Raw genomic sequence first — 26258 nt, forward strand, 5'->3', positions numbered from 1 at the left:
TGCTTATAGTTGTGCAAATATGGGCTGATGTTTTGCTTCTTGAGTGTAAGGTTTTGCTAATAGTGTACTACTTTTAATTTTAGTGTGTAAGCAATCCAAAAAAACTGTAATGACTGATTGTTGCTGTGATATTTAATTTAATCTGATACCATCGTTGAATTTGATTTTTTGGCGCAATCACAAATACTGCTTGCAAGAGTTTGATTGCAATCTTTGTTTACTTTTGATGGAAAATATTTATAATATGGTTATACATATTTTTTGTTTTTTTTATTTTTTTATTTCTACATTCTCATTTATTGTGATTTGTCTTATGATCATTGGATTGGTCAAATGTTTAAGTATGATCCAAGGATCGTTATGCCATGGGTCTGCTCCTATGTTAAGCGTATTATTCGATACTTCAATGTTATCTTTTTGTTGTATAATGAGGATACTTTGCTTCAAGGGATTGAGGATTATATAAGGTAAGGTGAAATAAGGAAGTGTTTAGTACACCAAGTTCTTGTTCTAGTGGGTAGTTTTGCTGTCATTGTAATGTTCTCTGAGGGTTGGGTTGATTTTGTGGTTGGGCTGGGTTTCTGTTTGGGATGGCGTCGTGCTGACCTTAAGTCTTTTGTGTTGGTTGTTATCTTTTTGATGTTATGTTATTTTGCTTTTTGTAACTCTTTTATTTTCAGTTTCCGATCTCAGGCTTCAAATAGATATTCTAATGGGTAGAGAGTTGAGATTTTTGAGTTGGAACGTCAAGGGCCTAAACCATCCAGTCAAGAGAAACAGAGTTCTTGCTCATCTTCAACAGCTTAAAGCAGAGGTGGCCTTCTTGCAAGAAACCCATTTACGTGTCACTGATCACAATCACCTCAATCGTAGTTGGAAGGGGCAGATTTTTCATTCTTCTTTTCAAGCAAAGGCAAGAGGTGTGTCCATTTTAATTAATGCAAATGTACCCTTTGTACCAAAAGATATTATATCAGATAAGAATGGCCGTTATATAGTTGTTGTGGGCACGCTATGCAATAAGAATGTAACTTTAGCTAACTTTTATGCTCCTAATCTTGATGATGTCAGTTTTTTTAAACATTCTCTCTCTCTTATTCCTGATCTAAACTCGCATTCTCTTATACTTGGGGGAGACTTTAACTGTTGCCTTGACCCAGTGCTTGACCGTTCTGCATCTAGACCATGTGCTGCAAACAAATCCTCAATTTTCCTAAAAAAATATTTTTCTGAATATGGTATGGCGGCGTTTGTACCCAAAAAAAAGAGAGTATTCTTTTTTTCAAATGTTCATCACTCTTATTCTTGGATTGATTACTTTGTTCTGGATAATGGTTTAATTCCTAGAGTTCAGTCGTGTGCATATGAAAGTATTATTATATCAGATCATGCTCCTCTTACTCTTGATCTAACCTTTCCAAATTTGCCTTTACCTAGGAGGAACTGGCGTTTTAATACTTCACTCTTGGCAGATGATAATTTTGTTTCCTGTGTTGCTGACCAAATTCCTTTTTTTCTAAGCGTTAATAAGTCAGCGGAAGTTTCAGATTCAACAGTATGGGAGGCCCTTAATGCATATATTAGAGGCCAAATTATTTCTTACGTTGCGAATAAAAGAAAGCTCTCTAAAGAAAAGCAAATTTCACTTGCTAATGACATTTTAAAATTAGATGAACAATATGCTAGGTCTCCCACGCCAGATTTGTATAAAAAACGCCTTAAACTCAAATCAGAGCTCGATTTGCTTTCAACCAATGAGATAGAGGGCCTTTTGAGGAAAACTAGGAGTGTTTTTTATGAAAGCGGGGAAAAATCCGGGAAAGTTTTATCTAATCAACTGCGAGGGCTACGCGCTAAACAAATTATAAGTGGTCTCCGTCTAGATAACGGGGAGGTCACAACTGATCAAAATTCTATTAACGATAAGTTCAGAGATTTTTATTCTACTTTGTATACATCTGAACCCTCGTCGCAGGGGGATGTTGAAGATTTTCTTGGCCGATTAAACATCCCCACTTTATCCTCTGATCTTCACAACTTCTTAGAGGTGCCGATTTCTCAGGAGGAAGTGGCGGCCGCTATTTCTTCTCTAAAATCTGGCAAAACTCCAGGCCCTGACGGTTTTCCGTCAGATTTCTATAAAAAATTCTCAGCACAACTCACTCCTTTTTTGACATCTGTTTTTTCTGAATCTCTTAAGACTGGTACTCTTCCCCCAACATTAAATCAAGCCTGTATTTCTTTATTACTGAAAAAGGATAAAGACCCCTTAGACTGTGCGTCATATAGGCCGATTTCATTGCTCAATTGCGACGTCAAAATTTTAGCGAAGGTACTTGCCTCAAGACTTGAAGATGATCTTCCCACTATCATCTATCCTGATCAAACAGGGTTTATAAAAAATCGGCAATCATTTTTTAATATTCGCCGCTTACTTAATGTGGTATATTCTCAGCATCAGGCCATTCCAGAATGTGTTGTTTCTTTAGACGCTGAAAACGCGTTCGACAGGGTTGAGTGGGAGTACCTTTTTTTAGTTTTAGAAAAATTTGGATTTGGCCCAGTCTTTCTCTCTTGGATTAAATTACTGTATAGTGCTCCCTCTGCAGTAGTCCTGAGCAATGGTCTGTACTCTAGGCCATTTAACTTGCATCGCGGAACCCGACAGGGCTGTCCGCTAAGCCCGCTACTATTTGCTTTAGCTATCGAGCCTTTAGCAATCGCCTTACGCCAGTGTCAGCAGATCACCGGAATTTCCCGAGGTGAGATTGTACATAAGGTAACTCTATATGCAGACAATCTACTGCTTTTTATATCAAATCCACAAACTTCTTTACCCGCAGCTTTATTTTTGCTTGATGATTTTGGTCGGTTTTCTGGCTACAAGCTTAATCTGCACAAGAGTGAACTTTTTCCAATTAACAACTTAGATACGCAACTGCAGTATTCCAACATACCACTGAAACTAGTCGAGAACAAGCTCACTTATCTTGGGGTCTGTATCACTTGCCATCATAAGCATCTTTTTAAACATAATTTTGGCATGCTTCTTGAACGGATTAAGAAAGATCTCTCTAAATGGTCACCTTTAAACATTTCCCTCATTGGGCGCATTAATTCCATTAAAATGGTGGTTCTTCCTAAATTTCTTTATCTTTTTCGGTGTTTACCTTTGTTTCTTCCCCTGTCTTTTTTCAAATCTTTGGATTCTGTTATCTCTTCTTACATTTGGAATGGTAAGCACCCTCGTCTACGCAAAGCATACCTTCAGAGGCCTAGGTGCAATGGTGGTATGTCTTTGCCTAATTTTAAGTTTTATTATTGGGCAGCTAACATATGAAATACACTTTATTGGTGGCACTATCACCTTTTGCCCAATAGACCGTCTTGGGTGGACATGGAAATAAATGCTTACAAGCAAATTTCCCTTCCTGCACTTCTTGCATCTAATTTACTGATGACTACTTACACTTCTGTCGATTGCCCAGTGGTAAAACACTCATTGAGGATTTGGATCCAATTCAGGAAATCATTTGGTTTTAGGGATCCCTCTCTTCTTAGCCCTGTATTCCGTAATCATCTTTTTTCACCTTCAATGCAGGATGGTTCATTAAAAAGTTGGTCCCACAAGGGGGTAAAATGTTTCAAAGATTTATTTGTAAATAATGTATTTGCTTCTTATGAGCAATTGGTACTGCATTTTGGTCTTTGGACTTCCCAGTGATGCCTTCTGAAAATCTACTGGATAGTTTCCTTTCATGTAATGTAATAGCTAAAGGCTCAATTGCTACTCTTTATAATTTAATGATAAACCTGGCATCTTCATCTTTGGATAACATTAAGAGAGCTTGGGAGGAAGACCTTGATAGACCACTCTCTGAAGACACTTGGAATTGTGTTCTTAAACAGGTCCACTCTTCATCAATATGTGCCGGGCATTCTCTTATACAGTTTAAAGTAATACACAGGGCTCATATATCTAAAGTCAAACTAGCTCAAATGTTTCCTGGTACTAACCCTATGTGCATTAGATGTCAATGTGCTGAGGGAACGTTAATTCACTTGTTCTGGACATGCCCCAAATTAGAGCAGTATTGGCGATCCATATTTCTCACTCTTTCTGCGGTCCTTCAGCATAGATTAGAGCCGGAACCTTTGGTGGCATTATTTGGAGTCGGTCCAGAGGAGATACGGCTGTCGGCATCAATGTGTAAGGTCCTTGCTTTCTCTTCTCTGATTGCACGTAGAGCAATATTATTGAAGTGGAAAAACCCCTTGCCGCCCACTCACACCCAATGGATCAAAGATATGATGTCTTGTCTCTGCCTCGAAAAAATTAGGTACTCGCTAAGAGGATCGGAAAAACAATTTTTTAAGTTGTGGCGCTCTTTTATTGAATATGTTGATAAGTCTGTTTAAATAATGCCTCTACTATGGACACTTTACTTTTATTTTTATTACTTATTTCTCCCCCTTTTTTTTTTTTTTTTTTTTTTATTATTTATTTTAATTTCTTCATTTTTATTCTTTATGTATGTATGTATTTGTTGTATTTGGTTGGAGGTTAATATTTGTTAGTATGCTTGTATGTATTTTTGGTTTCTACAATTCTATTTTGATTTAATGGGCAGTATGGATGTTATTCTAAGGGATAGGGGACTGTGAATGTGACTTATGTTGTGAAAAATAATAAAAACAAACTTTGAACTAAAAAGCTGAATTATATTTGAAATAACAAAAGATGAATAATGTCTTATTATATTCTTTGGTGAATAATTCATTCAACGCCCTCTGCTCCGACATTGTGTTTAACCAATAAAGCCGTCAGTGAATTAAATTGAACTCAAATGAGTTAAAATGACAAAAAGGGAGAGAACACACGCACACACACACACACACACACACACACACACACACACACACACACACACACACACACACACACACACACACCCACCCCTCAGCCTCCCAGCTGCTCAGGCTAATTACAAGCGTTCCCAGACCAGTAACCCCCGGCCCTCCAGCCGAGCTCCTCTGTGTTTTTATGCAGTTTAATGATATATTGTTTGGTGACACTGCTAGGTCTCCACCGCTGGTCTTAATGCCACTGCACCTGCCTCCTCGAACACTGCTGACGGCAGGTGGATAAATGAGTCTGGCAATAATTTATTATTCACAGAGCAATCAGGACCCAGGCTGAATGTTTTTCTATTACTTTCCAGATGAGGAGATGCAGGAGGGATTTCACTACAGGACACTACAAATGTTTCTTCCCTTGCAAATGGACCACATGGGAAAAGGTCAAAATGCTCACCTCATGTGCACATTTCCCCAAAAACTCCTCCTGACATTTATGGTATCTTTGGAACCTTTGGGGTCTTCACTAGAATTCAAAATGAAGTTGTATACTGTAGGTCTGAGCAATATTTTCCAAACACAGACCCAATAGTGTGTCTGGCAGTGATGCAACCCTGTCTGCTACTGAACTAAAAAATGTTACGGTTATTCTGAAGCAGAGATTTACATTTAGTAGCAACAGCAAAGAGAAAAGTTGCAACCGCAGTGCTGTTGTCTTGGCTTGGCTTACCGTCTCTACTAGCCATTACTGACATTTTTAAAATGTCATTATCGAACCAGGACTACAGTCTTTTTCTCATGGTGACGAATTGATCAACAACTTTAACATATTTTAATTGTCAGCTGCGGCCATTGCAGAAATGGCGGAAGAACACATACATCTATATGATTAATATTGGTTGAAAACAAACTTATTTGCTAGACCCCAGGGTATGTAGTTATTGCCAAAGTATCAACCAACAGGGAGCCAATTAAAGAAAACACTAAATAACTAAATTAATAAACACAAATTTTCACAGAGTTTACAGCCCAAACTGTCTATTTCCAACTTCTTCCTGATCCTTTCAATCTGGGTTAGATTTTAGCTTTGTGACCCCGTTGTGACATGATTCCCCCAACACTCTAGAACAGAGAATGCACTCTAAGCAGGTTTGGAGAATAACTAAAATTGTTTACTCTTTAGTTAAAGAATGTTTAGGCTTCGCTAAGTGCAGTTTATCCAGACAGGTAAGAACAATGGCATTCAAACTCAGGTGCTGCAAATACCTGCAGCAAATACACCTGTAGGGTTGGGTACCAAATTCAATACTTTTAAGGTACCGCCCAATGACCTCTAAAGTATCAAGTATCGAAAAATGCTTAGTCATTCAATACCCAATTTCAATACCTAAGGAGTAAAGCAGCGTCAGTGAGCCAATAAGCATGCAGCATGCTTCTACAAAGATCTAATAATGTTTTTGATTGGTTGTCTAACGTTACATGTCGCAGAGACAGGCAGGAAAAATTCTAGGCACAGAGACTCATGTAGTAGGAGATGAAAAATAAATACAGTAAAAGGATTTGTAATTTATTTTTATTTTATTAAATTGGTATTGAAAAAAGTATCGTTAAGGAACAGGTATCAAAGTCACAGTATTGGTATCGGTATCGGTACCGGTATCAAAAACGTTTGATCAATACCCAGCCCTATACACCTGACATACAAGTGTCAGTCCTCGTCCACGAGCACAGTCTGAGGCTGATCTGTCCAAACGAGTGTGTCTGGGTGGGATAGACATTGTTTATGACCATTTAGAGGGACAGTCTGGGCACTTTGTGAGTCCAGACGGGGGGGTAAGGACAGCTGGAGAAACGCAGACAGGCGAGCTTGGAAACAGATTTGGTTCACAGATTGTCCCTTGTTTATTTAATCACTCAATTTCTACGTCTCTCTGCAGACTACTAGAGTGAAAATGGTTTGCTCCCATAGGTCTCATTAACCATACAAAACAAAAAAAAAGGCATAAGGAGGCAGAAAATAAAATATTGTAATTGATAATATTTTGAGGGTTAAAATGTGAGTCTTGTTTGAGGTGTATATAAAGACGTACTTGCAGAATTCTCTAATGAGGGGCTGTAAACTTAAATACCCACACACAATCTGAAGCAGCTATTCTTGCAACCTGTCTCTCTCTGCTCCAGTCAACACAAACAGTCGTTAAAGTATCTCTCTGTGAACCTTGTAGTTGTATTCACTTTACAACCAGTCTAAATGAACAAATACATTTTTATGAAACGTGAGATTTTTTGATACTATTATTTTCAAATGAGACAAAATAATTTGTTTTAAGCCGCAATGGACTCTTCATCAAGTCCTAAACTACCAAACAGACTCATGTGTGTGTCATATTGTGTTATTTTTTTATCATTCAGCTTGTTAATGTTGGCTGGGCTTTCAAAGGATCGCTCTGGCTTGACTTAATGCTTCATGTTACTACTTCATGCCTTTAGCTGACTTTTGCCCTCTTTTCTTGGTCTTTGTACCGCACAACTGTCTGCTTATTATATGTTCAAAGCCATAGGAATACCACTCCCACAGCCATGGAAATGGCCCACTTTTTACTGTTATATATGCACATTCTTGGTTCAATTGGAACCAGCAGTCCTCCCAAGTGGTTTCGATCAGCTGTGCTCGGAGTATTAGGTGTTGATTGACAGTAGCTGGAGAGGTGGCTGTACGGGGAGGAGAGGGGCTCCTCTTGTGTGGTCGGGATCAGTTTACCAGAAGAAATGCGGACGCTTGTGCGCACTGTGAAAACAGTCCAAGCAGTGAAACACCAGGCATTCCTCAGCCACCAAAAGGGGGTCGCCTCGGTAACTTAGGTGGGACGCATTCCTTGCAATCCCTGTTATCCAAGCAGAGGAGGTTCGATGGTGGTGGGGTCCAGTGCTGGGATCTAGAGCACCGAATTCAAGGAGTTTGAGGTTCCCATAATAGAAGATCTGGATTGATTTTGTCTAGAAGCACTCATTGTGTGATTTGCAGGTCAAAAGGTGTCTCACTGTTAAAACTGACCCAAAAGTGATCGAAGTTTTCTCGACATTAAGGAATTGAAATACCAATGCTACGATAAACGGATAACCCTAACTGATTTCAGTGTGAGGCAGTTCCTACCTACATGTTGTAATATAGTCAATGAAATGCTCTAACCGTTGCATATGCTTTTATCCAAAGCAACTTACGCCCAAATGACACTTTCTGCATAATCTTGTTCACAATGGTCCGTGAAGTTACAGAAATTTAGTTAATGGTCGATGTCCACAGGGACTGTTAACTCTGACAAACTCATCCATGTATGCAGACACTGTTGTATAAACACAACCATGTTGGGGTTCAGTGTCTTGCTTAAGAACATTTTGACATATATAGACAGAAGGAGCCGGGGATTGAACTACCAATGCTACGGTTAACAGATAACCCTGACTGTATTCCAATGTGAAGCACTTCCGGTCATTGAAATGCTATCACAGTTACATATAACCTAGATGTTGGAAAAAAAAAACTTTTTCCAGTAGTAAATATCCTGATGTTTTGCGTTCGTGGAAATACCCTAATATGAAGATACACTGCAACTAAAAGGCAATAGATTTTTTTTCAAAAGTATGATTAGCTAAATGTATGTGTTAAGTGTTATTATATTATATGTTTTATGTTAATGGTGTAATTTTTACATTCATGTAAGCATTAATGCTGTAGCTGGTGGAGCTAATTTTACTATTTATATGATTTTTGGGTAGTTTAATGTATAACAAGGCATCAGATTTTATAAGATGGTCATATAGTAGGTTTTATATAGAACATATTCATCAGTAAGTGGAGTAGAGGTATAAAGTGGCATTAAATAGAAACTTGTACTTAGTACAGTGCTGTCCATCACTGCTTAGTTCAATTTAATTTAGCCCAGTATTTAACCTGAATATCTTGATGTGTTTTTTCTATCTACATATTGGCATAGATATCTAAGACAGTCTATTCCTACAAGCTTAGTCTTACAATGACTGAGGGTCCACTGTGAAATGCAGGCCACTTTGTTCTTGATTCAGGACATTTCGAACATCATTAACCACAGTGGATGTGCTTTCTCAGCTGCAGACCATCACGGCAGGTCGACAGTGTGGAGGCATGACAAGGGAATCATTCATTCATCTGTTTACGTGTTTCAATCTCTTAGTTGGCCTCGTCTACATGACACAGTGTCACGGTGACCGACCCTGTGATGTAACCGGCGAGCTCTCACTCTCAGGCTCATGGACAGACAGTGGACAGAGAGCACTGACCGATATTCACCATTTATGTAAAGGATCACAGCTTTCCCTTACATAAGAATGTCCTACCATTTTTGGTATAAAAAAAACAAAAAACTTTGTGGAATCTGACCTTTTATCCACGAGCACAAATATGTGGAGGAATTTTTGGAGTCTTTTAAGTCTTTGTTCCACTTTTAGCTCACCAGTTCCTGTTTGAAGCTACTGCCCATGCAAACAAAGGAAGAAGGAACTCAAGGTGGAAATGCCCGTAGAGTTACACAGATTTGCGGATGACTGTGACTCAAATAAGACGTATAGGAAGTGTGGCGTGTGACTGAAGAAGATTTTAGCATCACATGCTGATAAACAGAAAGGTGCACTGATGCATGTGACCTATGTGTGGTTGAACTCAATCCTTCCAGTGTAGTTCTGAAGAAATCTGTGTTCACATTGAGCCAGACCTTTACCACACACTTCTCCAGATGATCTCTCTCTTGCACTTCATCTCAGATCGCTCTGTCTTGTTGAATAGATTACAGTGGACATAGTGTTTTTCTCATATAGGCATCTGGTGCTCGTAGGAAGTGTTTTGAAGCGCAGATGTTTTGCCATAAGTTCGCTGTTGGTCAAAAGTGGCCTCTGCAAATTGGTGGCTACTATAAAAATGCAAGCAAATTAGAGGGCATCCAGGCATGGGACCAAGAGTTCTGTAATTCATTTGAGAGACTGGATTAAAGCTTTGAAAAACAGAGAGGCTCGCAACTCCACATCACAACAGCTCTGAAGCCAACTTTTATGGCTGATAAATGACCTGCCGTGGTTCCTCCATGTGTGTATTGAAACTCTGTGGTTCAGCATCCCACCCTGGTGCAGAGGCATGTGCTTTGCAGCTGCAAATCACAGCTATAGGAGAACATTTTCTGCATGAGTTGCTGTAATGTCAACAGGCGATGATGAGCTTATGATTGCCACCAAAAGAAATGAGATTCCCTGTCTTCAGTCAAAAATATCTGCAAATAAGAGCACATAGTGTAGCCGTCAACACAAATTCAACTAAGTCTTAACTTGATTTTGTCTTTGCAGGGTTGGAAATCGGCCTCCTAATTGGGTAGAAAATAGAGAGTTCTCTGCACTTCTGCTTCTCCAAGGACTCTGATGAAGATGTAACCTTACATCGAAACGTTCGTCACTGTTATGCACCTTCAAAAATAAAAAAAAACTATAAATTAAGAAGACCTCTGTTTTGCACCTCAAAGGCATCACAAATTGCACTCAACAGATACTCAGTTTCACTTTAATGTCAAACGCAACATATCATTTCTTTTTAGGCAGTGATTGGCTAGTCACATCACTGCAACAACATAAAGAAGAAAATATAGGCCTGTGCTTCTGTTTTCCAGCATCAAAAGTCAAAGTGACTGAACTTCCAAAGCTGTGCATGAAGCATGTTTTTTTTCTTCATTAGTTAACGGTTGCTTTGACTTGTGGAATGTGGACATTATAATTTTGCTAATACTTAAGTAAAAAAAAAGACTGACTTGTCAGTCAGCAGGAGTGCTTGCAACTTGGGCTCCAGTTGCAGGCTGTTGACATCACTCGGGTTCTTAGGGGACCACAAGCTGAAAAAAAGCACAGATTCCACGAATTGCTGCACTGCTCCCATGTTGAGTCTTTGTTTGTGTCTGGTGTGAAAGTTTGCGAGCCACTGATCTAAACAACATGGTTACTGCTGCTGGTTGTCAGGAGACATAAAAGAGGGGAAAATGGAGCCACGCCAAAGAGCAGCATGCAGGCAGCGCTCCTGAGCTTCCACAGTGGGATACCTCAGTTCTCCTGCAGCCTCAACTGACGTAACCGTTCTCCAGCGTGTGAGCCGCCTGCACCCCACCTTACCTCGCTGTGTGCTCGCTGACCTGGTTTTCTGCACTACAAATCACACTGAAAGAAGATCTACAGCCTGACTCACGCCTTTGAGGACGGGAAAGAGGAGGAGACAGTGCAAGCGCTGCACTTATTTATTTATTGCGGTCATATATTAAAAGCATGCCTCTTTCTTTTGGGTGTACAGACTCTTTTGTAAATGATCCATCCCCTGAATTCCAAGAGAACAAAGACTAGTAATTACAGCTTGCTTCTCCCATACCAGAAAGATCACGTTTGAACTTCATTTTCCTGCGAAATGTATGTGTCCACCAGGAATGCTCCCTTTATCCTTTTCCTGCTCATAGGTCCGCTAATGGTCTAAGTTGTAGAAATATGCAAAACTCCTAGATGTAATTTCCAGTCATACACTGTCTCTAAAGAGTATTCATGAATATTAATTAGCCAGCTCTGGTTGGTGATGTAATAAGGAAAGATGCATCAAGCTCTTGACCCTGACTGTCCAGGTGTGTGTGTGTGTGTGTGTGTGTGTGTGTGTGTGTGTGTGTGTGTGTGTGTGTGTGTGTGTGTGTGTGTGAGCCTGGAAGCGTCCGTGTGAAAGAGGAGAGTGTGATGTTCCTCAGTAGGCCAGCAGGGAACAGCCCGGAGGCAGGCGTGAGTAATGAGATGAATGTCCAGTCGACTGTCTCGGCTCCCCTCTTCCTCTGTAATTACCTATGCTGTGGCGAACTCATCATTTGTACGTGTGTGTGTGCTTCCAAGCAGTCAGTGCTGTGCGTTGTGCTGTGAAGAACAACCCTTTATCTCAGCCTGCAGTTCTTATAACTGTTTCCAAGATTAAAACCTCAAAATCAGACTTTTTCAGACAGGTCGTACAAAATGTCCCCAACATATTATAAGGGTTGTCGATCAGTACTTGTCCAGAGATTTATAGTTTGAAAATCACATTTGCCAGCATGACATTTTTTGCCACTTTTGGGGCCTGCCAAAAATAGTCCCAAGATGTAAGGAGCTTCAGGGAAGTCAAGAACCTAATTAGAAACAGGAAGTCCCACTTGCCCATTCTTTCTATCTCGCTGTTTTAGTAAAACAGTTGGAAAGCTGGTCGCGCAATGGTGAGTCAACAACATTGAAAGTATTTCCTTTCCCAAGTCCAAATACCGATACCAGTGACAAACACTCCACACAGATAGTTCCTGGGCCATTGGAAAGTCCCACCCCAGCAGCACGGGCTTTCTGGGTGCAGGAACTAGAACCACAACTAAAACTTTGTTCCTGTGGTTGAAAGTTTCTGAGAGCACATCTTACAGTATAACAAGATGACTTTTTCATGTGCTTTTGTATTTCCCTATATATTTCTCCTCAACATGTGCTGACTTACAGTACAGTACGCTTAGAATTCCCCATTGCCTTTTCTTTTCAACTCTTATTTCCTCATTGTGAGATCATTCACAGTTTCTGGTGCTGAGTTGAGTTCACCTGTCATCTAAATTCCAGAAGAAATGAAAGTCTCCATTTGGAGATCATCTTTCAAAATATGTCACCATACAATAACTGTTTCATCTATATTGTGTCCTCCAGGGTATCTTTGTAGTTCAGGACAGATTTTACACAGCCTGCAAAGTCAAAATGTTACAGTAATACTGTAATGTATCATTTAAAAAAAAAAATGCTATTGCTGTTATTTAACTAAATTTAGATGAGATTTGGATGGGAAGAATATTACTTTCAACAAGATGGAAACGGCTATCCTTTTTCAAAAGTTAAAAAAAAGAACCTCCACCAACTTGCAAACTCTGCTTGGTTTTGTTCAGAGTTACAAAGGTGCGGAGAGCCTAGTTATCAGGACAGACTAAGAAAGTTATTGCTCATTTAGCGTATGATTTTCTGTGTTTAAAAACACATTTAATTGCTAAAACAGACATTTTTATTTGCTGGACACCACCTTCGAGAAAGCAAGGCCAGCAGTTTACCACTATAGATATCAATGTGTTAAACACACAGAGATGAAATTGGATTTAATCTAATTCAGCAAAAAAAATCTTGGTAAGACAGCAAATAAGAGAATTTTCTAAAATGCGCTAAAAAAAAAAGATTCTGAATTGTCATGACAATGTAGACTGGCTTGGTTTGAATTTCCAAAAGGAGGGTTGAACCCTGATCAGACAACCCTAGCCCAACCCTGGTAGGTGGTATGAAAGAGAAGAAGATGTAGACATAAGAAAATGGGCTGTTGTGTAAACGACACCGACATTCTCTTTTAAGATTGCAGTTAAAGTCACTCTATAACAGAACAAAGGCTGAAAGCTCAAAATGCAAATGCCACTGCAGGAAAGCAGACTGAATCTGCATTAGCAGCACTTTAGGACTCCCCCCCACTAATTGCTGTGTTTGTGGATGAAAGACTGAGGAGGTAAACCAGTGAAAGAGGGAGGGACACCAGCTATCTTAATGCTCTCAGCAGACATCCAGAGAATGCACAAGACGACCCATTAGCGCCTCACAGCCTCTTTAGGAGCTGTTTCCTCTAAATGGTTCCCTCTTATTATTTAAAGTTGAGATGAATTTGTGGCCTCTTGGGACGTGTTCACACTTAGCAGTTAAAATGTGTCTGGATCGCATATGGACAGCTTTAAATACAAGTTTAGAGGTTAGATTTGGAATATGAGTGCTTAATTCATGTTCTGTGGTTGTCAGGTGTTTGCAATCATATAGCTACTTATTTAGTGAGGCAAAGGTGGCATCGTCAACTTAGTCAACTGTTACTTGCTCATTATCTTCTACTCTACCCTTCTATTCTTTTCCTCACATGCTGTCTCGGTGTGTAGTTCTCTCAATAAGGGAACATTGCATTTGTTAAACAAAATTAAATGTGATGCGTTGATGATGTCGCGGCAGTTTCATGCGACGGCACTATGACACATGCACGCAAGAAGCAAGGTCTTAACAGGTTCCTAACTCAACTTACTTTTTTGATACCAGTATGTTTCTATTATCATGTTCCACTGCGTAGCGCCCCCTCAGTGTAGGCGGGATTCTTAACAGATAACCATAGCGCCGCCACATGAACTGCTGTGACATCATCTTCAACGGGACACTTGTTGAATGCTCATACGTAGTGTTTGGCGAAGTTTAGCAGGCTGCCATTTAAAAAACATTTCAGTCCACCTTCACTTCCACCTTTTGATATCGGCTCAGCTCGCCTGGAACCTCGACCAAAGTGGTACCAAAAAAAGTACCATGTACCAGCCACAGCTTTTGCTAGTGGAAAACTAAAAAAGAGCAGGTCAAGTAGAGTCGTGTGGAGATCACAAATAGCACTGTGTAAAAAAATACTAAAGGGGCCAATACACTGCACACCACTTCATACTATTGTAAGGTCAACCGCAGACTTTTACTTTACATTACAAAGGAATGTGTACTTGCATGTATTGGATTGTCCTGTGCATTGTGTTGCCTGACACATAACATGGGTGCACTGTGATGTGCCAAAGGTTGGTCCAGGTTAAAGTGTTTAGCTAACAATAGTCTTAGTCTGCATTAGTCTTTTTGCCTGAGGCCTGCGTTGGGACCCAATTGTGCCAACTGCTGTCTCTTTGAAATGAATGAGGTGGCTGCATTTATTCATGCCTTGCTATTGTCTGTGTGAACAGATTAGTAGTATACCGTCTGACATATCCCTTAACACCCACTCCCATAACTCAGTCCCCCGCTGCTGTCATTTCTGTTTTCTAACTCCTAACACAGTGACTTATGCCTTCTTTACTCATTGTAAATTGAATAATGGCAATTTTTTATTTTGATTTTGACTCCTAATGCTTTTGAAAAATTCCTCATATGTACATTAACCTAAACTGCCCAAACAGAAACCAATTTACATTTCTTTAATATCCAAAGATATGACTATAATTTTTCTTTTGCACCATCTTCCATCATGACATGACTAGGGATACTACATGTAAGAGATACTACATGTATTATGTTCATTATGTATTAACTCTGACCATAAGTTGTTTGTGAAATGTATCACATACTTACCACAAAAACTACCACAGCTTTATCAATTGTTGCACATTATATCGACAAACACCAATGGTGCACTTGTCTAAATAAATATTGTACAACACACTGTACCATATGAATGTACTGCATATTAAATAAGAATGAATATGTGATGTTAAACTCATAGTATCCTCCTCAGATACAATAACATAAAACTTTAATGATCACAGAGGAAATATGCATAACTATAGGATTTGTACAGATAAAATATAGGACAAATGGGAACATTGCAGATTAAGGCCATATGTAATTTAAGAATATGTAATACATTTGCAGTACAATAGGCTATGTAAATTAGTATTATGGTGAAGATATTGCTTACAGCATTAATTTGAGTTTGTATATGCAGGATATAAAGACACACAATCAATTAGTGCATAATACAATATATATTATTGTATTATATTATATTATTGTATTTTATTTTTTTTTAATTTTCTGAATCAATCACAACTCTGCAACACGTCAATCGACGTCACGCGCTGAACTCGACGTCACCCGGAAGAGAGGAGTGTCGGTGTGTGTGTGTGAGGATTGTTTACATTTTCTGTAGCCCGTGAAAATGAATCCACCGATGATCAACTCGACCAGCTCCGTTTCTACGACCAAAAGTAAGAATCGTTTGAGCAACCGACATGTTTTGTTTGTTGTTTAACAGCCAGCAGAGAGTCAAAATTAGACACAGATTCACGTAGCTATGTAAGCTAGCTAACTGTTAGCAGCTAACCTTAGTTGTGTTTGTTACAGAGAGCAGAACTAGCTTTCTAGTTTAGATTTACTCCGTTATTAAGCTACTGAACTGTTCGTTGCTAGTTGTCCTGCTCGCTGTCTGTGTTATAAGACTAGTATTATTCTGCATGTATCTGAATTAGCGTGCTGGCTAACTCAACTTTTCACCTAGTAGCTGTGTCGGCTAACAGCTTGCTATCTGGCTAATTAGCAAGCATAAGTAATGTGAGGATATGATCTTTGCTAAAGATGGACATGGATTTAAATGTCTAACATAACCGGGTTAATAGCACAGTCCATGACTATGTCATGTTATTGAGGCCAGTTGATACATTTGTAGATACGCTTAGAGCTTTACTTCTCCAATACATGTCATGCACACTGTGTTATGATAGCAATTAAATATCGTAGTTAGCCTTTATTTAATTGCATATGTAGGTGTCATGATAAGCTTACTAAAGGTAAAAAAAAACTACCACTCTACTGCTAAAACTAAGCTGCCAAGTACGTCAACCAGTCTTTATCTAAATTGATTTTGCAGATTATTTTCACCTTATTTGAATGTTTTTTTATGTCTTACTAGTGAGGTAAGTAAAACGCTAAGGCCAAGCAAAATAACAATCATTGTCATTAAACTCAGGTAAAATAACATTTAGCATAGCTTCTCTCAAATAACTTATAACGAATAAATAAAAGCAGTATCAGGAAGAAGAAAAAAACAGCAGGAATGACAGTTTAATGTTTAAAAAGTGAATACAATTATTGAGTCATAGTTACATTTTCTGGTTAATTCAATCAATTTAAGATCACATAGCTTAGTTAAAGATGTAGAGAATATTGTCTGATGGTTGTATAGCTGGTACTCTTTTGGCAACCTTTTGTACATTTCCGACTGTGATGTACACTCAGTTATCAGTTTATCAGCTAAAACCAATGCCGTTTTTAGAGAGGTGTTTTAGTATGGCATCATACTGGAATGTGTTTCTAATACTTTTCATATCAGTGAGAATGCATTAATTATTTAGAAAGTGACACCTCTCAGTATATTACAATATAGTTCAACAGCACCACAAACTGCAGCCTACAAAATGAACATACAGTTGAATCAACACCTCTCTTTAACAAAAACTAAACATGGAAATAACCGTCTTGAAGGTAGCATTTTTTGCAGGGCTGTTTGATTTGGTGCAAAACTGAGTGTAGTTTTACAACAAAAGTAACAATAAAACACTGATTACCTTTTTCTACATTTTGTTAAATGGACCACAGTTTGATCCTAATTGGAATAAATTGGATTCAATTTGTGGTTTGGAGTCAGTATGTACTCAATACCACTAACATCACATATCTGAAGTTCACTGTATTCAGCTGTGTTTCTGTATGTACAGGGAAACGAGAAGCTGAGCGCTCGATTAACTGGACAGTGGAGGAAACTCAGGTGCTGCTGTGTGCCTGGAGTGACGAGCGCATCCAGAAGAGTTTGGCAGAAAACCTTCGCAACCGCCATGTCTTCAAACACCTCTCAGCCCGCATGAGTGAAATGGGTTTCTCTCGGAGTCCACACCAGTGCCGTCTTCGGGTCAAAACTCTGAAGGCTAACTATGGGAGAGCCAAGCTACAGAGGAGCATTGACAGCTCGCAGCCTTGCACTTTTAAATATTTTGCCGAGATGGATGCTGTGTTGGGCCGGAGGTCAGTGGGAGGGGAAGGAGGGCCCTATTTTGTTTCTCCAGAATGGACGGCAGAGCGTCACCTTGAATCCCTCGACAGGACAGGAAGTATCAAGCCAGATTTAAATTCTAATACAGAGATTAGTGGACACAATTTTGGTTCTTTGGGGAGGACAGGAAGACAACGTTTGAGCTCTTTAGAGGAGAGAGGAGGCCTTCAGTCTTGGCAGCTTGACTCTGAAGTCAAGTTGGAGAACAGAGAAGATTCCTCAGATGAGTTTGAGTTCAGCGATACAGGATTCCCACAGCGACACCATGAAGTTCATCTGGAATCATCCATCCATCGTGAAATGAGTGGTATGTAAGAGCTAATGTCTTTTTTTTTTTTTTTTTTTTTTTTTTGCAGCTGTTTTTTCTGTGCATATGTTTTTTTAGGCCCAAAGCCCTTAACCTGAAAGAGAGACGAGCAGGGACTACCTACTACATATATTGTATAAAATTAAGTTGCATATTAAACGGGCCCTACAATAACGTGTAGGGTGGCCTAAAGCCTTTATACATACCTTTTTATGGTGCCCTACAATACTAAGCTACTATTTACATATTCATATATCATGTTTTAATGTCAAACCTACATGTGGCAGGCACATACAAATAGGCTGATTTATCTTTGCTAATAATATGTTGGATTCAATGTATATTTTCAGACATGTTTTAATTGTTTGGGGGAAAAACGTTCAAAAAAGTATTTTAACAATAATTTGGCGGCGACTCTGAGGACCCCCCTCTCTGGTCTAGATCCTTAAGATATTCAGTCCCATACGATTAAGAAAAGCAGCAAATACTCACATTTTAGTAGATGGAACGAGAGAATTTTTGGCATTTTACTATCAAAATATTTACAGATTAATTTTCTAGTGTTCAACTAGTCCATTAATTGACACATCATTTCTGCTCCAAAGATATTCCTGTCATCAGTAACAATCATACCTGTACTGTTTCATATCCTGTGTCATAGGTACTCTAGTGGAAAACAGCGTGGAAAACAGCTTGAGCCCTCCTTCCCCACATGTAGTACCACCTCCACCGGCCCCTCCCCCTCCTACCCAATCCACTGCCTCTCCTCTCCCTGCACCCCCAGATCCAAGCTCCAACACCCTCCCCACCTCTGGCCACCATCACGCCGAGTCCACCTGCCTGGAACCCACCCTCAAGCACCTGACGGAGTGCTTCCAGCGGCTGGTGTCCGAGACACGGGGCCTGCTGGTGCAGCTGGAGAGCCAGCGGCAGGAGCAGGCTCGCTGGCATCAGGACCTCCTGGCCCAGTGGCTGCAGAGGGAGGAGCGCCGGCAGAGAGAGACGGCTGAGAGGGACGAGAGGAGGGAGAAAGCTCGCATGGAGCATGAGATCAGAGTCCTGGAGCTCCTCACCAGTCTAGCCAGAGAACACGGTTGTAAATATGGAGGCAGTCAGACTGTAGCGGAAGCACCAACTGGTCCCAATCATACCATGAACAAAGGCGGAAATTAGGATGCACTCACACCAAGGATCTCTTTTTACAGTGGAATGGTATTCAACCTCAGGTAGACCCAAATAACAGAACTGATAATGCAAAGAGACACATTCAGGACGGCTTAGTTTAGGCCTTAAACTTGAGTCATATGGAGGGAAATTTCAATTGAACCAAATTCAGGGAAAACCCCTCAAAATCCAAGAGTCTGTGAGTATAAAAAGATCATTGTTGACTGACAGTTGTGCTCAGAAAGCTTAGAAGATGAAACTATAGTTGAAGTGTGAAGGAGAATTTGTTCTTCTCTGTTTTCTGTCACAACATACAGTGGACATAAAAAGTGAGGAAGAGAAGAGAGAGGAAGTGATTCGTTACTGTTGTTGCTATTATCGGGATTCCGATTGGCTAACGTGGGCTTGAGCTTCTCGTTAAACTGCCACCTACAGGTCTGGCATGCTCTTGACTGCATTGACGGCATATATACACGGGTACATATAAACAAACACTTTGAACAACCGAGAGGTTGAAATGTCATTTTATGAAAATAGCCGGCCACGTGTACACGTAGCAAAAATCTTACAATAACCTGGTTGCATAAGTGTGCACACCCTCTTATAACTGGGGATGTGGCTGTGTTCAGAATTAACCAATCACATTCAAACTCATGTTAAATAGAAGTCATTACACACCTGCCATAACTTAATTTTAAGTGACTCTGATAAGTTCAGCTGTTCTAGTAGGATTTTCCTGACATTTTCTTAGTTGCATCTCAGAGCAAATGCCATGGTCCACAGAGAGCTTCCAAGGCATCAGAGGGATCTCATTGTTGAAAGATATCATATCAGGAGAAGGGTACAAAAACATTTCCAAAGCATTAGATAGACCATGGAACACCGTGAAGACAGTCATCATCATGTGGCAAAAACATGGCGCAACAGAGACATTAACAAGAACTGGACATCCCTCCAAAATTGATGAAAAGACGAGAAGAAAACTGGTCAGGGAGGCTTCCAAGAGGCCTACAGCAACAATAAAGGAGCTGCAGGGATTTCTGGCAAGTCCTGGCTGTGTGCTACATGCGACAATCTCCCGTATTCTTCATCGGAGTGGGCTTTGGGGTAGGGTGGCAAAACGGAAGCCTTTTCTTACAAAGAAAAACACCCAAGCCCGGCTTAAGTTTGCAAAAACAAACATCAAGGTTCCCGAAAGCATGTGGGAAAATGTGTTATGGTCTGATGAAACCAAGGTTTAACTTTTTGGCCATAATTCCAAAAGGTATGTTTGGTGCTAAAACAACACTGCACATCACCCAAAGAACACCATACCCACAGTCAAGCATGGTGGTGGCAGCACCATGCTTTGGGGCTGCTTTTGTTCAGCTGGAACCATGACCTTAGTCAGGGTGGAGGGAATTATGAACAGTTCCAAATACCAGGCAATTTTGGCACAAAACCTTCAAGCTTCTGTTAGAAAGTTGAAGATGAAGCTCACCTTTTTAGCATGACAACAACCCAAAGCACACATCCAATCCACAAAAGCATGGCTTCCCCTGAAGAAGATTAACGTTTTGGAATGGCCCAGCCAGAGCCCAAACTTGAATCCAATTGAACATCTGTGGTGTGATCTGAAGAGGGCTGTGCACAGGAGATGTTCTCGCAATCTGACAGATTTGGAGCTCTTTTGCAAAGAAGAGTGGGCAAATATTGCCACGTCAAGATGTGCTATGCTAATAGATTCCTACCCAAAAAGACTGAGTGCTGTAATAAGATCCAAACGTGCTTCAACAAAGTATTAGTTTAAGGGTGTGCACACCTATGCAACCAGGCTATTGTTTTTCAATTAAATTGTTCACGTTATAGGTTAAACGTTAAAGGTGGAAAACGTTCTGACATGATTTATCTTGGTCTCATTTTAACAGGGGTGTGTGGACTTTTTTTATGTCCACTGTATGTGAGAGGGTTTAAGGTGTTAGTTGATTGCACCAAATGTAATGGAACATTTTCATGCACTTTTATATAAATAAATAAATAAAAACAAATTAGAAATTTTGAACCGGTTTCTGTTTTCCACTAGAATCTGTTTGTCAACAGGATAGCCTTTTGGTACTAATGGGAAAAGTTTTAATCTCTACTGATGGTTGGCAATATTGACAAGTGACGACTTCATCGCTTCCCTATTCCACTGCTCTAAAAAGTCACTAACGCCCACTAACATCTGGCTTTTGTCTTTCCTGGGAAACGTTACAATCAGCATTCATTCCCGGGACAAATGACTGCAGTAGTCACAGGTTGGAAACATGACACGCGGATGGACATGCTAATTTTCACCCCTTTTTCAACACAATGCTATGCTATCTCAGCCACAAAATCCATCTGTCTCCTGCCACTGAGCAATAGTACAAGTGAACAGCATGCGGGACAATTCCTATAAGACAAAAATGATGTCCTAGTTATAAATTTGGCAGGTATCATGGTGGCTTTTTGCTTTTAGTATAACCTTTTGATCATTTATTACAGTCGACTGTCCTTGCAGGCTAAATGTACCACCAACAGCTTTATTCTGTGTACAGTAGAATCAGTCTAAATTTAGGGGATTTAAGTGTTTTCATGCTCTGTTTCTGAAACCTTTTCCAAACTTATTTCACTAGACCTGATATTAAAGCTTAAGCTAAAAACTGCACAATTGTCAAGCTAAACAAAAATCTGTAAATGAATGTCAATACATTAGATTCACATGAGAAATGTATTCCTGTTACATAAAGAAGGCATACTGACACGTGAAATATAACCATAGCACGGAGAGTTGATCTGTCACAGTTCTGACGTTAATGGGGTGTAGTAAAACATAAATATCCTGACTATAAGAATTATTTATTGCTTTGCCATCAGTGCAGTTGTGATTAGAAAATCTGCCCTTTAACCAACCAAAGTCACAAGTTTAGTTCCCTCATCGGCAAAGAAGTGTGTATCATTACTCAGGATGTTTGTCCAAGTGTCCATGAGTGAGACGCTGAACTGTGACCTGGCTGCTGCAGGGGTGGCACAAATGGGAAACATGTTACTGTAAATTCCTGATGCCTATCTGCACTGCTCGGTTGAAGCTATATGGGGAATGTAGCACAAACATAAAGTCAGGGTTTATTTATTTCCCTGCAGGAAGATTTCAAATCCAGCACATCAGCCTGGATGTCACGCTTGCACAAGAGACCTTTAAAACAGTTCTGACACTCCAGTCAGGCTCTTTCTCCCAAGAGTAAACATCTGATGTCTTCAGTCACACAGCATGTTAATGAAGCTGTGGAAATAATGCGCATTTTTACAGTACCATGACTGGTCTGGTAAAGCTCTAACTAACCCATAGTGCCCTTTTCTGTGATGCAAGTTTTTTTCTTCCTGCAACGCATTGATTTACATTCACACTCACAGGAATCCTGTTTATTAAACCTCTAGGCTGTAATTGCCCCATGCTGATTGTTACCTGAATTGACCAACTGGTAATCTTTTACTCTGCCATTCAACGCCGGCTGCCCTGAAGATAGAGTGTAATCGAGTTGGATTGGAAATGCCCCACTTCCTTTAGCTTTTGAAATGCTAACACCAGATCGTAATCAACACTGGTCAGGCTGGTATTCTGTTATACGGACATGTTTGAATCCAGAAACAGGAATACTTAAAGGGTATGGCTTTCTTATTGTCAACACATCCCATGAAAAGACCAAAACCAACAATGAATGTATCTAACTAGTATTACTTGTGTATTCAAAGCCTGCTATATCTCATAGCTCATATCCATAGAGCTCCATCAAAAATATTAAAAACACAACAAGCCACATACAGTATATACACAGATCTAGGTTATGTTGACTCAATCCCACATACACTGTCCGGCTACTTCAAATGCTCACTAGAGCACCAGATGTGGATTAATCCACCGCTGAAAATAGTCCCCAACAAAATGCTGTATTTCCTCCAGTTTGAGTATTGTATGTTAAAAATTACAGTGCCAAGCTGCTTTAAGAAATCGCTGAGCCTTTTTTAAAAATAAATATTTCTGAGGTGTTTTTTTTAAAGATTTCTATCTTCCGTATTAAGTATGAACGCGTGCTTTGGGCTGAGAGCAACAGACAGTAGGGAAATCAGAAAGTATTGAGATACAGTTTAACACAGTGCTGGTTTAGGGTCTTTTCATGGGATTAGTTGACATTTTCAATAAGGAAAATAAAGAATAAGGCCTGTCATTTCTTGCTACTGCTCTTCTTAATGCTTTTTGGAATTAAAACCTGCTCCTCTGTCGCATTCAGAGGATGTCGGTCGTTGTAGTAAATAAAAAAAGACTGACCAAAACTGAAGGATATTTGGGCCATGTTAACCCTTTCCAAATACACACAATTATACTGTTTCTTGATCATCTCTATCATACATTCAGTTGAATGCCCAACATTTCTGGTTCAAGCCTGACCATTGTTTGTGGTGTCTGCCGGCATATATTGTGTTTGTGTCCAACATAATGACTGCAATCCTGATCTTTGTGGTCAAACTCTCATTTAAGCGAGAGAAAAGCTGGATTAGTGCATATATGTAAATCTGCAGTAATGCCAGATTATGTAATACCTCTGGATGTTAACGAGATTTGGGATGATTTGCTGTTATTTTACCGTGGCTTATTACTCCGCTTCGGAAATGAGGAGGAAGTCAACCATGCACAAACAATTCTACGGCTAAACAAACATCTAGTATGTAGTCTTTGTATAAATCACATTTCTTTACTGTTCAGGTTAGCTGAACTACAGTGACGTTTTTTTTAAAGAAGAGGGAAACATTCTGAAGCCTTGTTTTATTTTCTGTTCAGTGAAAATAAGCTTTTGTGTTACACATATGTTTTGCGTTAAAAGAGTAACAGAGCAATTTCTAGGTTTTTTCCTCTTTTCATGTTGCCATTGTAGATGAGAATTCATTCTTAATTGACCTGCCTGGGTAAATGAAAGCTAAATAAATTAAATCGACTGAACTAATAATCACACAGTGGCCCTCTTAACTCAGCAGATAGGACACAGTGACATTGCTAAGATTAGGGTTTGCCAGAGCACACTGCATCAAAGGATTTAATACATTTGAAATATGATTGTGCATTGCATGTTTATTTCCAATGATTCAGTCCCATTCTGGTCTTTCATATAATGTGAACCAACGTTTTTGATTACCCTACGAAAGGCAGCTTCCTTTTTATGTGTCGCCACTTATAAACAGTTGTCACCTTGAATTATTTGGACAAACAATGAGCAATGAACTGTTGGTTTGAAGAACTAAGCGGGTCGTTTTGTTGTATTGGGGACAAAGTAAGAGACTCAGATGTCCAGTTTCATTTTATGCAACAGCTTTTTCACTGATATGATCTATACATTTAGAATTTGTTTCTTTCGGTGGTCACAAAGCTTCAATTTACATGACTTGAAATTAGAATGAGGCGTGTAGACATACAAAACAGAAAGAGAGAGTGGGGGGAGGAAGGAGATGAGAATGGGAGAAAGGCTGGGTAAAAGGGGAAGGGGGCAAGATGAAACCTAAGCAATTTTCTCATACGAACGCCGGACAATGTCCAAGGAATCAGGTCTGTAGCCGGCTCATAATTTTGTCATAAACAACGGAGTCTCTTGACGTTCCTTGAATGTGTCTGATGATTTCTGCATTAGCCCTTACTGACAGTTCACAAGTTCCAGAATCTTGTTGTCTCTCAAGTTAGACATTTTTGTTGCCGTCTTTGTGGAAAACAACCTTCTTCTTCACCCTCAGATGTTTGTTTTCCTCTGGTTTTTTTGAAAAAGGATCGAAACTTGATCACCATGCCCACGCTGGGAATTCTCTGGACGATTGGCGATTTTAGACCCTTTTTAGGGGGGCTCAAGCCTGTAACCCAGTCAAGGAAAGGGTTAACAGAATCATATTTTTGGCCAATCGGAGGTGGTTGTGCCAGATTCCTGCCATTAAAATTGCTGAATGTTAGAACATTGTGTCAAATTGGTCATTATTACTGTGACTTATAAAGTGTCAGGTTTAGTTCCATCATAGTGTTAATAGTGTCAAAAAAAGTTAACTGAAGTTGTTGTTCAGTAGCTAGCTCAGAGATTATCGGCTGATGAAATTACTGATTTAGCTAGGGATACACCGAATCCAGATTTTTGGGGTTCAGCCGAATACCGGGTTGGGCGTTTGGCTCGGCTTGGGTCGCCTTCTTTTGGCTGGGGGGTGCTGCCGGGCGGTGCTTTTTCTGCTCGCGAGTTCCATTTTCACTTTCTCAAAGCCTACTGCATTGAACGGTCCACCTACATTACGTCGATCAGCGTAGCGCGCACAGTTCAAGCGTAGGGTTCGGTGGAAAAAAATTCCCAAACCCCGTCAAAAAGCCCAATATTTGGCCGAATCCAAACCCAAATCCGTCAAGAAGGTTGTTTTCCGTCTTTGTGGAAAACAACCTTCTTCTTCACCCTCAGATGTTTGTTTTTTGTTCTGTTTTTTTTTTTTTAAAAGGATCGAAACTTGATCAACATGCCCACGCTGTGAATTCTCTGGACCATTGGCGATTTTAGACCCTTTTTAGGGGGGCTCAAGCCTGTAACTCAGTCAAGGAAAGGGTTAACAGAATCATATTACGTCATTACGTTGATCAGCATAGTGCGCGCAGTGCAAGTGTAGGGTTCGGTTCGGTGGAAAAAAATTCACGGAACCCCGTCAAAAAGCCCAATATTCGGCCGAATCCAAACCCGAATCCTGGATTTGGTGCATCCCTAGATTTAGCAGCAGGGGGTTGATAACTTTGGGGAGCCTCTGACTTTCCATCCAGAACAATTGTCATGTCAAAATTTTAATTTGTCCAGTAGTTTGATTGATGTTAACCTGGAAACGAATGACTAATTCCCATCAGCATCAGCTGTACTTGTGTTTAGACCTAATTAGCAAATGTTAGCATGCTAACATGCTAAACTAAGATGGTGAATTTGGTAAACAAAACAGCCCAGCCTGTAGACTCCGTCTTGTTATAATTTCAAGGTGAGACATTTTTTTGTTAATATTGCCCATTTTATTATAAATAATTGTGTGCTTTAAATAAAAAAAATGCATACAAAAAACCATCAGAAAATGCAAACACAACATGTGAAAGAATACGAGAAAAAAACACCCAAAGACCCTACCCACATACCCACAGACAGAAACTGTCCTTGAACCTGAGAAAATAGGGACGTTTTCAATTTGTTTCTCATGCTGTGT

At 39.8% G+C, this 26258-nt stretch overlaps 1 protein-coding gene across 1 annotated transcript; it reads left to right on the forward strand.

Moving 5' to 3' along the window:
- The first annotated feature begins 15580 nt into the window (after positions 1-15580).
- Positions 15581-19466, forward strand: LOC114555066 (uncharacterized). Its single transcript, XM_028577166.1, has 3 exons — positions 15581-15698; positions 17205-17843; positions 18505-19466. The coding sequence occupies exons 1-3, from the start codon at positions 15650-15652 to the stop codon at positions 19014-19016; spliced, it is 1200 nt and encodes a 399-aa protein (XP_028432967.1). The 5' UTR covers positions 15581-15649; the 3' UTR covers positions 19017-19466.
- Positions 19467-26258: the final 6792 nt, after the last annotated feature.

This window comes from Perca flavescens, chromosome 5, assembly GCF_004354835.1.
Source record: "Perca flavescens isolate YP-PL-M2 chromosome 5, PFLA_1.0, whole genome shotgun sequence".
NCBI classification, from domain to species: Eukaryota; Metazoa; Chordata; class Actinopteri; order Perciformes; family Percidae; genus Perca; species Perca flavescens.